This window comes from Triturus cristatus, chromosome 1_1, assembly GCF_964204655.1.
Source record: "Triturus cristatus chromosome 1_1, aTriCri1.1, whole genome shotgun sequence".
NCBI lineage: Eukaryota > Metazoa > Chordata > Amphibia > Caudata > Salamandridae > Triturus > Triturus cristatus.
Window position 1 is genome coordinate 809,427,384 of NC_140579.1, and position 16,073 is coordinate 809,443,456.

The following is a 16,073-nucleotide window of genomic DNA, read 5'->3' on the forward strand; positions in this document are numbered from 1 at the left end:
GAACTCTTTGCTATGCACCACTTTGTTTACAGACAGGGATACTGCCTGTTAATGTAGAATTATATGTCATTGACTTGGGAGAAGTTCACCATGAGATATGGAAAGACCAGTCCACTGGAAAAAGTTGTAACTAAAAGAAACGCTGCTCATGAGGTGATCTTATGAAGGGAACAAAATGTTACAAGAATTATAAGAAAATGAAGACCATTAGAATATAAAGAAGCGGCTTATAAAAGGCTCACAAACATTAGCATGCAGTCAATAGTGTTATTGATCACAATTGAAAAATCACCTTCTTGTTGTGTGTTTCCATAGTGATGCGTGCCTCTACAGGATTGTAATCAGGTAAGGTGTGCTGTTGCACTAGGGGTGTTTTGAGGGCATGACACAACTGCAAGCATTGGTAGATATGTATTCTATGCATGTCATATGTGGCATCGAGGTGCTGAAATGCACAGATGACGTTGCCCATGGGTATGCCCAGATGTGGATCCCTTGCTTGCTGTGCCACTGGATTCAAGCTAGCCTGGCTGATGAGGGGTAATACTCCAAAACCGGTCCCAGGATGCTTGATTCCGACCAGGAGGACCTGGCCTGTCAGTTCAGAACAAACTGTTCCCATGGGAGAAGGATCAAGACTGATTTGCATATGGCTGGGTCCAAACTGGGATGGCATGGTGAGCAAAAGAAAGATGGTTTCAATGCAGAGCTCTTGCCTGGGAGTGGGTGTTTGAAAAGATTCAGCACTCTTTTCATCATCTTGTATTGCTAGCCACTGCAAGGGACAGGGCCTCCCAAGTGGACATGCTGTAGCAAGTACGGGACAGTAGAGCTGTTATCCACTCCACTCTAATCTACCCCACTCTACCCTAGTCTACCTGACTTTATCCCACTCCAGCCCATCCTACTGCTATCTACCCAACCTCACTCTATCGCACCCAACCCTACCCCACTCTAATCTACTCCACTCCAATCTATTCCACTCCAATCAACCGCACTGCAAACTACCACGCACCAGTCATCCCTCTTCAACCTAGGTTATGTTAATTGGGTTTTGATATAGTGTGCAACTTGTCCGAGAAGGGACATCTCAGCACTTTAACAGGCAGGAAATGAGAGGGCGTTGTAAGATCATCTTGATCGAACACCCACATTTAAGATGTTTTTTAAAACGGACAAATAAACAGCGGGTGTTTAATTCAGTGAAGCGGAAAATGCCTGGTCTTCATATTTTGATGTGTGAATGCATCGAGGTTGTAGCAGAAGCTGATTTTGTTACCTTAGTTTACTGTCAGGGAGGTATGGGGTAAATCATTCCTGGAGATATTTTAGGCCTAATCCTGACCTAGATTTATAGGTGAGGGAAAGGAGTTTGAACAGTGCTCTTTTTTTATGGTTGGCCAGTGGAGTGCTCTAAGTGTGAGGGCTGACGGAGTGTGTGGAGGCAGGTTGTTAACCATTCAGACAGTGATTTTTTTTAACCACCTGCATTTTAGCTACCGGAGATTCGTTTATGCAAAGGAACAAATTGCCGTAATCTAGGCGACTGATGATTAATTCCTGACGAGTGTCTTCTGAGAATTCATAGGAAGCCATTGGAAGACTTTTCTAAGAAGGACCAGCGTACCAAAGCAGGTACTGTAGATGGAGATGATCTGGTCTTTCACGGACAAAGTGTCATCCAAAAGTATACCCAAATTCCTAGCTGTTCTGCTGGGCTCAGGGGGCGTAGCAAGTTCAGCCGATCACCAGTCATTCGACCAATAAAGTTGGGCTTTACCAAACAAAAGAATCTCAGTTTTGCCAGTTTTTTCAGTTGGAGACAATTATGGGACATCCAAATTCCTCATACAAGTAACAAATTGCTGTTTGACATTCTTGATGTCATACCCGAATCAGATAACTAGTTGGGTGTCATCAGCATAGGAGAGTATTTCAAACCCGCAGGAATTTACCAACTTTGCTAGTGGGACCACATTGATTGTGAAAAAGTGAGGGGCTCAAGGAGGAGTCCTGAGGGACCTCTTGTCCAAGCAGGTGGTTTAGAGTGATAAGGGCCAATAGAGACAGTCTAGACCCTGTCATAAGAAAGCCCTTCAGCCAGTTGAGTGCGGCGCCCTTGATGCCAATCTGTTCAAAACCTTTGTGTTAGCATGGAATGTGAGATGGTATTGGATGCCGCCAACAGATCAAGCAAAACCAACATGGCTGGATTTCCAGCATTAAGGGATAGCCTGACAGTATCTGCTGAGTCAAGAAGGGTCGTCTCCTTGCTGTGGGAAGGTCTGTGACCTGTTTGAGAAGCATCCGACAGGCCATAAGTCTCCAAATACGAGGACAATTGTTTGTTGATGTGGGTCTCCAGAACTTTACCCAATAGAGGGAGGAAGAATTTCGGGCAATAGTTAGCTGGATTGCTCGGGTCTGCATTTATTCTTATCAGAATTTATGTAACCTGGGCTGCTTCCCAATGTTGCAGAATAGAGGCTTGAGTCAGGGACTGGTTGCATAGAACTGTGATAACTGGAGCGAGAAGAGAGAGTGGCAATGATATAAGGGGGACAGAGGTCAGAAGGAGAATCAGATTTTGCATTATGCAGCAGGTCATGCGTCTGTGTATTAGAGATATGGTTAAATCTTTCCAATATTACTGATGCAGTCGTTTGAGGTGACCCATTGGTTAGAGAAAGGTCTGGTGCATTACTCAGTAAATTAAAACCATTGTGAATATTGCCCATTTTAGTGTGAAAATGTCTTGCAAGGTGTCACAGAGTAGTTGAGAAGCAGGGATGGCCGCTAAGCAGGCTTGAGGTTTAGCAAAGTTGTTTAAGATTTTAAATAATTCTTTGGAGGAATTGCCTGCTTGTTCTATTTGGTTGACAAGGAAATGCCTTCAGGCTGATCTTTAACAGTGGTAGGTTCGAAGGGCAGATTTATATGTTTGTTTGTCTGTATTTGTTTTAGTAGCTCTCCATTTACATGCATTTTTTTGTCATTTTTCACAACAGCTGTGTACCACGAATCGTTAGGCCTAGACATTATTGCGGGAAGTTACTTATAAGTGGCAACGATATCAAGTGCGTCCTGAAAAGGTGTCATGGAATAGGGCTAAAGCTGAGTTTATGTCCTGTGAGTTGTCTAAGTTGGGAGCAGTAAAAACAGATTGGGAAGTTTCCATAGTAATCTGCTTCCATTGTCTCAAACTAATGCCCTTCTGAACTGTTGGTTTGGCGGATCTGATCCTGGTAGGAATCTGAAAACGTATCGGGAAATGGTCGGTCCAGATTAAGGAAATTGGGGTGTTAGCTTGAAGAGAGTGGAGAGTAGAGAAAATGAGGTCCAGTGTGTGTCCCACTGCAAGGGTAGGACCAGTCTTGGTCAAGTGAAGGTCTGGCAATCTCCAATCGACCCTACTCCAATCCAATTTGCCCTACTCTGATCCACCCAATCTGCCCCACTCCACTCCACGTTAATCTATCCCATTTCACTCCATGCCAGTCTATCCTACTCTACTCCTCTCTTCCCCAACCTAGCTCACTCCACAGTAATCTATCCAACTCCACTCCACCCCACTGTAATCTATCCCACTCCACTCTACCCCAGTCCAGTCTTCCCCACTCCAATCCATCCAATTTGCCTCACTCCACTCTACTACGATCTACCACACTCCAGTCCACTCTACTCAGGCTACCCCACTCCGCTTCACTCCATACTACCACATGCCACTCAAATCTACTGAATTTTAGTCCAATGTAACCCACTCCAATCCACCCAATCTACTCCACTCCACTCCATAATACCACATGCCACTCAAATCTACCCCACTCCAATCCTATTCACTCACCCCAATCCACCCAATCTATCCTACTCAACTATACCCCAATCTACCACACTCCATATTACCACATGCCAACTCCACTCCAATCTACCTCAATCCACCCCACTCTACTCTTCTCCAATAACCACACTCAAGTTTAATCTACCCCACTCATCTCACTCCATACCACCACATGCCACTCAAATCTACCCCACACCAGTCCAATGTAGTCCAATCCAATCTGCCCCACTGCAGTCCACTCTACCCTAACCAACCAAACTCAATTCTACTCTACCCAATCTACCATACTCCAATTCACTTCAGATTACCAAATGCCACTGTAATCTACCCCATTTCAGTCCATTCTACCCACTACAATCCACCCAATTTACTTGACACCAGTCTACCCTAATATACCACATTCTATTCTACTCTAGCCAATCTACCCCACTCTACTTCACTCCATACTACCACATGCCACTCAAATCTACCCCACTCCAGTCCAATCTACCCACTCCAATTCACCCTATCTAACCCATCGACCCTACTCCTATCTGCCCCACTCCAATCTACTCAACTCCAATCTACCCCACTCCAATCAACCCCACTCCACCCCAGTCTACAATATTCCACCCAATCTACCGCACTCCACCCCAACCCACCCCACTCCACCCCAACCCACCCCACTTCAATTTGCCCCCACTCCAATCTACCACGCTAATCTACCCAACTACACCACTCTAAATTACCCCACTACAATCACCCCACTCCAATCTACCCTAATCCACCCCACTCCATTCTACCCCAATCTACCCCACTCCAATGTATGGCAGTCTACCATCCACTATACCCCAATCTACCCCTCTCCAGTCTATCCTACCCCACCCCATGAACTTTTAGCCTTGCTGAACAGCAGCCGCAGTGGTGTACAACATGGCTAAAACACATTGCCAAAGCCAATAGCAATCGCATAGGTGAGACTTATTGGATTTGCCAATGCTTATTTGTAAAGCTTTAGGAATAGTTTTTAAATTAAATTAAGCAATTCAAACAATTTAAATGTAATTGCATAATATGATAATAATAGAATATATCTTCTAAGAAGTTCATTCATTTTATAAGAACATACTTCAGTTCCCTGTCTGAAAGAACGTAACCCATAGCAAAGTGGAAGCTTAGTCACTCGCTTATCTAGCCATCATCTAAAAAAACATATTAGTGTGCATATAAATATGTAAACTGAGGAAAAGCAACATACATTTTAATGTCTGTACCAGGAATTCAGAATTGTAACAATAGGCATTGATGCCTGTAGGTTATGTGCACAAAAATGATCAATTCAGTTTATACTGAATCACAGTGTAGTGCACCATCATTGTTTAGTTACAAATAAGGATCAAATGGCAAGAGCAAAGAATGTTGGGATTTGAAACTGACCCAAATTACTTTTAGCGATGTTCATAAAACCACTAATAATTTTTAGATACAAAAAAATCTAACATCAACAGCTTCATGTAAATAAATTTTTATTTTAAATAAATAGAGAAAAGTTTAATTTGGATGAAAAATATTTGGATAAGCACAACTTATGGAGCTTTTCCTTTGAAATATCTGTCCTTTCTGCTGCTACTGGGTGTTTCTGGTCAGCAAAGTGTGTTTAAATGCAAAGTGTGTTTAAGACTGCAGTACCGCCTCCTGTCTACGGGGGCAGAGCTGAGCAGAAATATAAACACACTTGAAGAAACACAGGTCCCCACAAGGTAATTTTTTAAAAAGTTGTAAAAATTGGCACAGATGTTCCTGAAGTCATTTTTTACCATTTAGAAGACATTGCCTTGTGGGGACCTGGGTTCAGGTCCCCACAGTGCAATCAAGTCCCCACAGCGTGAGTGTGTTATCACACCCAAGTCCCCACAAGGATAGTAACACAAACCCACACACACACACACACGAACAACCTGTGGAGATGAAGCATGCCTCCAGGAAGCTCAAGCCACCAGCACAGATAGGTGGACGAGACTTCTGGAGATGGGAACTGAATCTGGTACATATAAGTCGATGTGTCCTTAAGTAGCAGTTCTCCCCCATGGTCCAACCTCTGCCACCTTAAATTCAGGTGGAAATAGGGTACAAAAAGGTTGTCAGAAGGACTATTTCTATTAGTCTTCAAATAACACGGGAGCAGAATGTTGCTAAATTCCCAATGCCCCCGTCAGAACGTCTCTGCGAGATCTTTTACTAACTCTCTCAGCAGGTAAGTGTCGACGGGGGAAAGGGGATTGGGAAAGAGAAGAGACAGCCCTGGATATCTTAGTCTTCTTAGTAGAGTGCAAGCTGTAACAATAAACATTCAATAACTTCTTTTGTTACTAGACCTTTAAACTTACTGTATTTTTTAAATAAGTTAGCTTGTCTTACCAGGATGCATTCAGGGCCAAACCTCTCTTCTATCTTCTCAATTGTTTGGGTGTATAGCAACTGATTTTACTCTGGCTCACGCTAACTCTTCTCCACTCTTCTAACAGGTGTCAATGGAGGTTGTCAAGAGTCTTGGAACAGAATCGTAAGTTAAGTATTGTGAATTCTGGTATTACCTTAACTAGTTATTTTTAAGAAAACTTACTACGTTCTTTTGCCTGAGCACTTTGTATAATTCTTCTTTGAATTTTCCAGGAATTGGTAGAACGAGCGATACTTTGTTTGGTTATAATTCTTCCCTCAACCTGAAGAGTAAGTATGCTACTCCGTCTGAGGAGGTTAGTGTTCTGGCCTTCTATTCTTTCCAGACAGAAGTGAGTTTTGAGAAAACGCTACACATAAGCGCATGCGCAGTATTTTCCCGAGACACTACTCTTTTGAACACTAACCTGATGGAAAATGAAGTCTGTAGACCGAGGCTAAACACTACTGAACCCTCGATGCGACCTACCCTACCTTCCACGACTGAGAGGTAGGTGTTGTCCCGTAGACTTCTCTGGTGAAGTGCGCTTTAGAACGTTGGCAAGCACGCTTCACCTGCTTTGTTAGAGATTAGTGAAAACTAGAACGCTGACCCGCGAACGGGTCGGCGGCCATGTTAGACATCCAGCGGCGCCAACACATTCGCCAGCTAGGGGCCCCATGAGTTCTCTTATTAGGTTTAGCAGAGGAAATAGCATAGATAGTAGTGGGTTCAGGATTATGCGGAGGAAACCTCCCGTGAACCCTGACAGAGGTACATTAGGCTCCCACCAGCACCATGTATTTCACACTGTTACTTTAAGACTGGCAAGTAGGATGTCAGTGTGGAGCCACAGAGTGCAGCTTTTAAACTGGAATCTGTACTTTCTCTGGCACCAGACAACTCTTTTCTACAATCGTTTATGCTGTGAGGTTCCATTTCAAGACACGGTACTATTAAACGCAAATCCAAACATTTATTACCATAATGCAAAGGTCAAATGTCACATTACTACCACAGTATCAGGAAAATCTGATATGAGAAAAACACCACTGCCTCACAGACTGTATGCTGCAGTGTCTTTGCAGAGGGAAATAACTGCTAATAGGAGGTTTCTTGCATGTGGATTTAACACTTTACAAATGCAAAATGGGGATTTTAGTTGAAGAGGAGGAATATGCTACTTACCAGTATGCATCTGTTCTTGGCATGTAGAGCTGCAGAGCCACACACTTAGGATAGTAGATCGCCATCTGGTGTTGGGCTCGGATGCTTGCAGGTTGTTGTTGTCTTCGGAAGAAGTCTTTGGTCACGAGCTAGGTGACTCCTCCCTTGGACTACAGCGCATGGGCATCGACTCCATCCTTAGATTGTTTTTTGCCATGATGGGAAATGGAGTTTGTAGAAAAGAGATGTCCATGTGTGTTGTCTACGTAAGACAACGCTGCAACAGATACAGGTCCCGGGGAGGTGGGTGGGCGTGTGTGGCTCTGCAGCTCTACATGCCAAGAACAGATGCATACTGGTAACTAACATATGAGCTGCAGATCACACACACTTTAGATAGACTATATAGCAGTGTCTCCCCTAGCGGTGGTCACCTGTATCGGTTGCAGCAGTTTGAAATAAAGTTTTAAGGACAGCCTGACCCACAGAAGCTTGTTGCTTTGCTTGCACTTCAACACAATAGTGTTTAGTGAAGGTGTGTGATGTAGACCATGTGGCTGCCTTACAAATTTCTAAGGGAATGTTTCCCAAGAATGCCATGGAAGCCCCTATTTTGCTTGTAGAATGCGCTCTAGGGGGAAACTGTTAGTGTGCGTTTAGCCTTGTGGTAGCATATTTGGATACATTTAACTATCCACCTAGCTATCCCAGATTTGGAAATGGGGTTGCCTTTATGTGGTGGAGAGAAAGCAACAAACAATTGTTTTGTTTTGTGGAATGATTTGGTTCTGTCAATGTAGTAAAGAAGGGCTCTTTTAACGTCTAATGTATGAAGAGCTCTTTCAGCTACTGAGTCTGGATTTGGGAAGAACACAGGTAACTCTACTGATTGGTTAAGATGGAACGGAGATATGACTTTTGGAAGGAATTTCAGATTTGTTCTAAGAACCACTTAGATGCGGTGTAATTGTAAGAATGGTTCTTGTATGGTTAAAGCCTGGATTTCACTTACCCTTCTGAGGGATGTGATAGCGATAAGGAAAGCCACTTTCCATGTGAGGAACTGGAGTTCGCATTTATGCAGAGGTTCAAATAGGGGTCCCATGAGCCTTGTAAGAACAATGTTTAGATTCCACACTGGAGAGGGTGGTAATCTGGGAGGAATAATCCTTTTAAGTCCTTCCATGAAGGCTTTGATCGCAGGTACTCTAAATAGTGACAAGTGTTGTCGATTTTGTAAGTAGGCTGCTAATGCCGCTAGGTGGAGACGTATGGATGAGTATGCCAAATTACATCTTTGCAAGTGCAGTAAGTAGCAAATGATGTCTTGGATGGATGCATCCAACGGGTTAATATGATGGTTAGTCCAATAAATGGCAAATCTCTTCCATTTTGCAGCATAGCAGGCTCTAGTGGTAGGTCTTCTGGCCTCCTTTATAATATTCATGCAGTCTGGTGGCAGGTTTAGGTAACCGAACTCTAGGACTTCAGGAGCCAAATCGCCAGATTCAGTTGACCTGGATCTGGGTATCTGATTTCTCCATGGTTCTGGGTTAATAAGGACGGGGAGAGATGCAGTTTTTGATGTGGAACTAGCGAGAGTTCCAGTAGTGTTGGGAACCATGGCTGGCGTGCCCATGTGGGAGCTACTAGGATCAGTTTGAGAGACTGTTGCCTGAGCTTGCGTACCACTAATGGAATGAGTGGGAGAGGCGGAAAAGCATACGCAAATCTGCCTGACCAGTTCATCCATATCGCATTGCCCTTTGACTCCGGGTGGGGAAACCTGGCGGCGAAGGTTGGGCATTTTGCGTTTGAGTGTGGCGAACAGATCTATGTCTGGTTGGCCCCATTGTTGGAAAAAGGGAAGTAGGACTTGTGGATGTAATTCCCATTCGTGGATCTGTTGAGTTTGTCGACTTAACAGATCGGCAATTTGATTGTGAACCCCTGGAAGGTGTTCTGCAAGTAGGTATATGTTCTGGGGAATGGCCCATCTCCAAATATTCTGTGCGAGCTGGGACAGCTGGAGAGAATGTGTGCCTCCTTGTTTTTGTATGTAATACATGGCTGTCACGTTGTCCGTCCGGATGAGGACAGTTTTGTTCTGGAGATGTAGTTGGAATGATTTTAGTGCTAGGAACACTGCTAGCAGTTCCAGGTAATTGATATGGAGCACTTTCTGTTGAGTGGTCCATTTGCCTTGAGTGGTGTGTCCGAGGAGATGGGCTCCCCATCCTGTGAGTGATGAGTCAGTTGTCATCACTATCTGTGGAAGAGGCTCTAGGAACAGCCGCCCTTTGGACAGGTTTTTTTATGTTCCACCATGTGAGAGAGCGATGTGTGCGGCTGTCCACCAACACCAGATCTGTAAGTTGCCCATGAGCCTGGTTCCACTGATGTGCTAGACATTCTTGCAAGGGACGCATTTGAAGTCTTGCATAAGGCACAATGAAGATGCAGGACGCCATCATGCCTATGAGTTGCATGAATACTCTTGCTGGAAGAGAGTGTTGGATTTGGAATTTTGCGATAAGAGCTTGTATATTGGCTATCCTGGCTGGGCTGGGATATGCTAGGGCTGTGGAGGTGTTTATGGTGGCCCCTAGATACTGATGTATGTGAGAGGGTTGGAGATGAGATTTGGGATAGTTTATTGTGAATCCCAAGTTGTGCAAGATTTGGATGGTTTGGTGAGTGTGTAGAAGACATTTGTTGAATGACTTTGCTTTTATTAGCCAGTCGTCTAGATACGGGAAGACATGAATTTGTCTTCTGAGATGTGCTGCTACTACTGCTAGACATTTGGTGAATATTCTGGGCGCGGTTGTTACTCCGAATGGAAGGACTGTAAACTGGTAGTGTTGTCCGTCCACCACAAACCTTAGGTACTTCCTGTGAGCAGGATGTATGGGAATGTGGAAGTAGGCGTCCTTGAGATCTAGTATGGCAAGGAAATCGCCTTGTTGTAGTAGTGGGAGCACTTGTTGAAGAGTGATCATATGGAAATGATCTGAGTTTATATACAGATGTAGGGGTCTGAGGTAGAGTATTGGTCTTAGAGTCCCGTCCTTTTTGGAGATGAGGAAGTATAGCGAGTATACTCCTGTACCCTGATGTTGTAAGGGAACTGGCTCTATTGCGTGTTTTTGAAGCAATGAGAGAACCTCTTGTTTGAGGAGCGCAAGATGGTCTGGTGACATGGAACGCTGTTTAGGTGGTATATGTGGGTGGGGTGGGGGGGGCGGGGGGGTAGTTGTGAGTTCCAGGCAGAAACCATACTGGATAATTTGTCTTACCCACTTGTCTGTTGTGATGGAGTTCCAGACAGGTAGGAACTGTTTGAGTCTTCCCCCGACTGGAGTGGAATGGTCTGGGGGGAGTGGAGAAAAGTCACTGTTTTGTGGCAGGGGAGGTGCGAGTGTTGGTATTGCCTCGACCTCGTCCCTTGTTGTTTCCTCTATATCCTCCTCTAAAATATCCTCTACTGGGGGATGTTTGTGTAGCGGGTTTGAACGTAGAGGTGTCCGCTCCGATATTCTTGGAGGCTCCTCTGTAGAAGGGGCGTCGAAAGGAGCCACGTGGTTGTGGAGACTGTAATGCTCCCATTGACTTAGCAGTCTCGGTGTCTTTTTTCATCTTTTCAAGGGCAGTGTCTACTGCGGGCACAAATAGCTGTTCTTGGTTGAATGGTTGACTAAGTATGGTAGTTTGTACCTCTGGCTTAAAGCCTGAAATGCATAGCCAGGCATGTCGTCTAAGGAGCACACTTGTGTTTATTGCTTTAGAGGCGGTGTCTGCAGCGTCAAGCGCACATTTAATTGACGCGTTTGAAATAAGTTTTCCCTCCTGGATAAGGTCATTTGCCTGGGTTTTATATTGGTCTGGAAGATGTAACAGATTCTCCAACTGGTCTTAGTGAGCCCTGTCATAGCGTGCTAGTATGGCTTGGGTGTTGGCAATACACCAATGGTTAGCGGCTTGTGCTGCTACTCGTTTGCCAGAGGCTTCTAACAGTTTGGATTGTCGGGGGGTAGTGTATCTCCTGTGGTTTGGGAGTTGGCGCGTTTCCTAGCGTTGGAAACAACCAAAGAATCCAAAGGGAGCTGGCCTTTGATGTAACAAGGATCTTCAGGGGCAGGCCTATATTTCTTTTCTATTCTTGGGTAAAGAACCCTGGCACGGACGGGGTCTTTAAATACCTCTGGGGCGTGTTTTATGACTCCTTTAATCATAGGTAAAATTTGTACAGACTTGAGACTGCTCAAAAGTATCTAATAGGAAGTTTTCCTCAGGTGCGTCGGAGTGCATGGTGACGCCATGGTAAAGTGCTGCTCTATTTAATAATTGGCCAAACCCCAGGTGGTCATCTGGAGGTGATGGTTTGGAGGGATATGGTGGAGGGTCAGGCATGTCTGGTAGAGGGAATGCCCAATCAGCCAGTGGTGCGGTATCTGGATCCGTGAATGGATCATTAGGATCACCCCCTCCCCCAAGGTCATCATCATCATCATCCTGTGGAGGTGGTGTATGTGATGGAGAGGGTAGAGGAAAGGGTGGTGTAGGCAGAGGGGGTGGGGTAGAAGGTAGTATGGGAGAGGAAGGAGGAACAGGCGATGTTGCAGAGTCCTTGTTTATAGGAACTGGGGCAGGTTGTGTGTCTAGTTTCCGTTTTTTACATGGCACCGCGGTGACATGTCCAGTCTTTGGATTAATATAGATCTTTTTCTGTCTCGGATCAATGGGATCTGGATGGAAAAGTTCTTGTTCCTGGGGAACAGGTTTTGGTGCCGATTTTTTCGGTTCCGATCGAGGTTTTGGTTGATCGGTGGAGTTTTTGGCTTTAGGAGGTGTGTGAGAGTCCTTAGCCGGTGGTTTCGGTGCCAATGATGGTTTCGGAGCCGAAGTTGTATCTTTCAGCTTGGGAACTTTCGGTGCCGGTTTATCTATGGGCCTCAATGTTTTCGGTGCCGAAGGCATCGGAGCCGATTTCGGTGCCGAGAGGTCTTTTGTCTTCGGTGCCAGTGGAACAATGACATGCGGCTTGCTCGGGCCCGAGCTACCGGAAGGCTTATGTTTCTTCGGAGCCGAGCCCGGAGGCGGGGCTTCTGAAGGATGTTTTCGGTCTCGACTGAGGCCAGCCGGCGAAATCTTGACCAATGCCTTTGGTTTTGGAGGGGTTGGGGCAGGGGCAGTAGTACTCACGCGTTGCCCTGGAGTAATGGGGTCGTCTGAGTCGTCTGCGTCGGAGATTATTTGTAGATCCTCGGAATCTTCCTCCGGGACATCGGGACCCTCAAAGATGTTTTCTGGTTCTCGAGCTGGTCTCTGTGCCATGATGTGGCGTCTAGCCCTTCGATCTCGAATGGTCTTTTTGGATCGAAATGCTGCGCAAGGCTGGACAGCTGGACTAGTCGTGTTCCGGTGATAGGCACAGGTTGCAGACTTTGTGGTGCTCACTGTGCAGAAATTTTGCTCCACACTGGGGGCATTTTTTGAAAGGCGTCCTTTCCATGAGCCGTAGGCCTCACGGCGTGGATAGGCCCAGCGGCCCGCGTAGACATCCGGAATCGAGCCGATGAAATCGATGTCGAGTGAAGGTGCTTCGATGGTTTTGTGGAAGTTTTTCGCTTCGAAAAGCTTGGAATTGAGATTTCCAACAGGAGCAGAAAAGTTCAATCTAAGGATGGAGTTGATGCCCATGCGCACTGTAGTCCAAAGGAGGAGTAACCTATCTCGTGACCAAAGACTTCTTCCGAAGACAACAACCGGCAAACATCCAAGCCCAACACCAGACGGCGATCTACTATCCTAAGTGTGTGATCTGCAGCTCATATGCCTCGAACATATCTTTTTTAAAACAAATACATATGAGAAGATCCATGGCATTAACCACATATGTAGGGTGTAACAAACTTATCACGGTTGAGGGACAGAAAGGGTATCAAGCCTTCCCCTCTCATGCAGTGCTAATGCTCTGAGGTAGGGAGGCAAGTTGAAGATAAAGAGCTGCATTATTAACCCATTGTAAAAGAAAATGTGACAGGGGGTGGGGGAGGTAGAGGGTTGAGGCATCTCCATGTCAACTCAGCCTAAGCTGCAAGCACAATGGAGACCCTGGTTGTTGAAGCTTACTTCACAGCAGTCATGCCTATGGGAAAAGAGACAGCAGCAGGAGCACAGGGTGTGGGAACCAAACAATACATTTGATGCACCACTCGTATATTACTCCCCTTGTTGCAGTCAAGGGCCTGTCAAAAGGAGCTGAACTTAGGAATCTCCCAATTAACATATAACAGAGTCGAATGTTATGACCTACACAGTACCCAGATTTGTAAGTACAGAAAGGTATTTCTGGATAAATATAATTGCCTCGTCTGTTATTGTTGGTATAAAATCTCACTGATACTTGTGAATACATACATGCAAAATGTCAATTTTTGAAGGTATGACTCATGACAAAGGTACAGCTGACACTTTCACCCTCTAGTGCTGTCAGGCTAGGGCTTTTTCAAAGCTCAATACAATCATTTATAGTGAATATTTTGCCAGTGGCGGGTAAATTAAGAGGCAGTAGAATCTGAATCAAGACCGCTGTGTAAGTCAGGCAGTCTGTGAGCTGCTGGTGTCCTGGGACACACTAGCTCACAAGGTCTGCAAGACATCCGGGAGCCAATCCCAGCCACGTTATCCTAGTCTTTTCGATGTGAGATTTAAAACCTCTATTAAAAAGATCCTAATATGATTGCACTGGTAGTATTTGTGTTGTAAATCGTAATTTTGTAATTGTTGAACTGTGATCTCAGAGTAAAATCATACTGGTAATCAAAATAGTAAAAGCTTTAAGATGGGCTTAAAAGCATTTTGGGTAGATCCACACAAGCTAAAACCATTAGCAACGACTAATGTACACGTAAAGGAGGACCCGTTAATATGGGCAGACTTGGAGTCCAGAATACTGTTTATAACCTGCAATTTAAAAAAAAATTTTAAATTATATATCGATAAATTTTCACACTCCCCGAACATTCCAACATCAGCCAAGGGGCAGAAACCATGCTTGCTGAACGAATCCGGAGGAAGACACTTCATAACTTCTCTGGGCTGCCATTAGATTTGGATGTAATATTAGAATGTGCATGGATACAGCACTGAGCAGGCCATATTCCTAAGCAAGTCCCTTCATGGATGTAAAAAGCCATTAGCATTAAAGGTACCGGTCAATACTTCATTTTTGGTGTATGTGTCAATGCCTCATAACTTTTCGCACAATTGTGTTTTTTGGGTTATCTATAATCTTTAAGGACGATTGTCCACACTTAAACAATGGTTTCTTATGAGTGAACTTGCACCAGGATCCTCAATAGCAAATTAATTGAACAATTTAAACGGTGTTACATGGAAACCGCTTTAATCTCATTTTGTAAACAACTTCGCACCTAACCGGAGGGCGAGGTGCACAAGATGTTAGGGGCTGGCAGAATACCAGCCCGTTTAGCACAACAATACATATAACCTATGGTTTATTTCACAAAACCAACTGAAAACGGAAAACTAATAGCAATCATATCACTGGCGTTTCTAGAAGGACTATCAAAAACCCTTGAAATCTTGAAAACTGCAAGCAAAATTAAAAAATGGAAAAAACCTTTTTGGAAGGAGCTCCCGAGGACGGCAGGTCAAGGACAGAGGTATTTGTGTAATTTTGCAAATATGATCCATCTACCGGACTCGGTGTGTCAATCGGCAAAATTCCAAAACTGAAAAGAAAATTAAAGCAGATTAGCAACAGTCAGATGCTGGAAAGGAGAAAACAGTCCCTTAGACCCAAGGCTCCTTCCGCACCGAAGTGGGACGTACACACGCACAAGGGTGCCATTAATTACAGTAATTAGAATCTGCAAAGGAACTAGGACGCATCTTGTAGCAGATGCTTCTGAATTCCTCTGCCAAATATAGGAGTCTAAGTAGAAACGGGGAGTAATGGCACCTGCATAAATCAAAGGCTAACCCACTCAGGATGGCAATACCTTCAACTGCTGCATGCAAATACAATGTTTAAACAGTACACACAACAAACACAATCCGGAAGGCTATATTATAGGGCGAAATTCACTTTTTCATTGCAGACAAAATATTTGGAAATGTATACAAAGCATTTTATACAATAAGAGGTGCAATGGTCGGGAAAAGAGTATTTTAAAGGAAAATGCTCCTTATACTGGAAGGGTCTGTTTGTAGAGTGTAGTGCTGTAGATTTCACAAGCTGAGCATACTCCTGCTATCTAGTGTTGGGCTAGTACATTTGCAAGTTGTTTTTCTTCAATGAAGTCTTTCGAGTCACAAGGTATAGTGACCCGTCCTTTAACTGGCAATAGTTATGGGCATCGATTTCATGTTAAGATTGCTTTCTGTACAGCAGGTGAGAATGGAATTAAGTTGTGAGTGAACAGTAAATGATACACATGTGCACTGCACAAAAAAGATAACGAGTACGAGAGAAAGATCTGGCATCAGCCATCCAGTTCGTAGAGGAGGGTGGATGAATGTGAATCTATAGCACTACACGCTATGAACAGATAAGTAACATTTGTAGCATGTGTTGCTTTAGATACACATGCCCTGCATAGACTAACGGTACACAAAGGG

The 16,073-nt window shown here is 44.5% G+C and overlaps 1 protein-coding gene across 6 annotated transcripts in view; it reads right to left on the minus strand.

Moving 5' to 3' along the window:
• Positions 1 to 16,073, minus strand: part of CDC27 (cell division cycle 27) — a 1,680,535-nt gene that overhangs the window by 1,108,336 nt on the left and 556,126 nt on the right. For all 6 annotated transcript variants that reach the window (XM_085650282.1, XM_085650285.1, XM_085650283.1 and 3 more), the window contains one exon: positions 15,073 to 15,184. In XM_085650282.1, the coding sequence (XP_085506408.1) occupies positions 15,073 to 15,184 (112 nt within the window). The remainder of the gene's footprint in view (positions 1 to 15,072; positions 15,185 to 16,073) is intronic.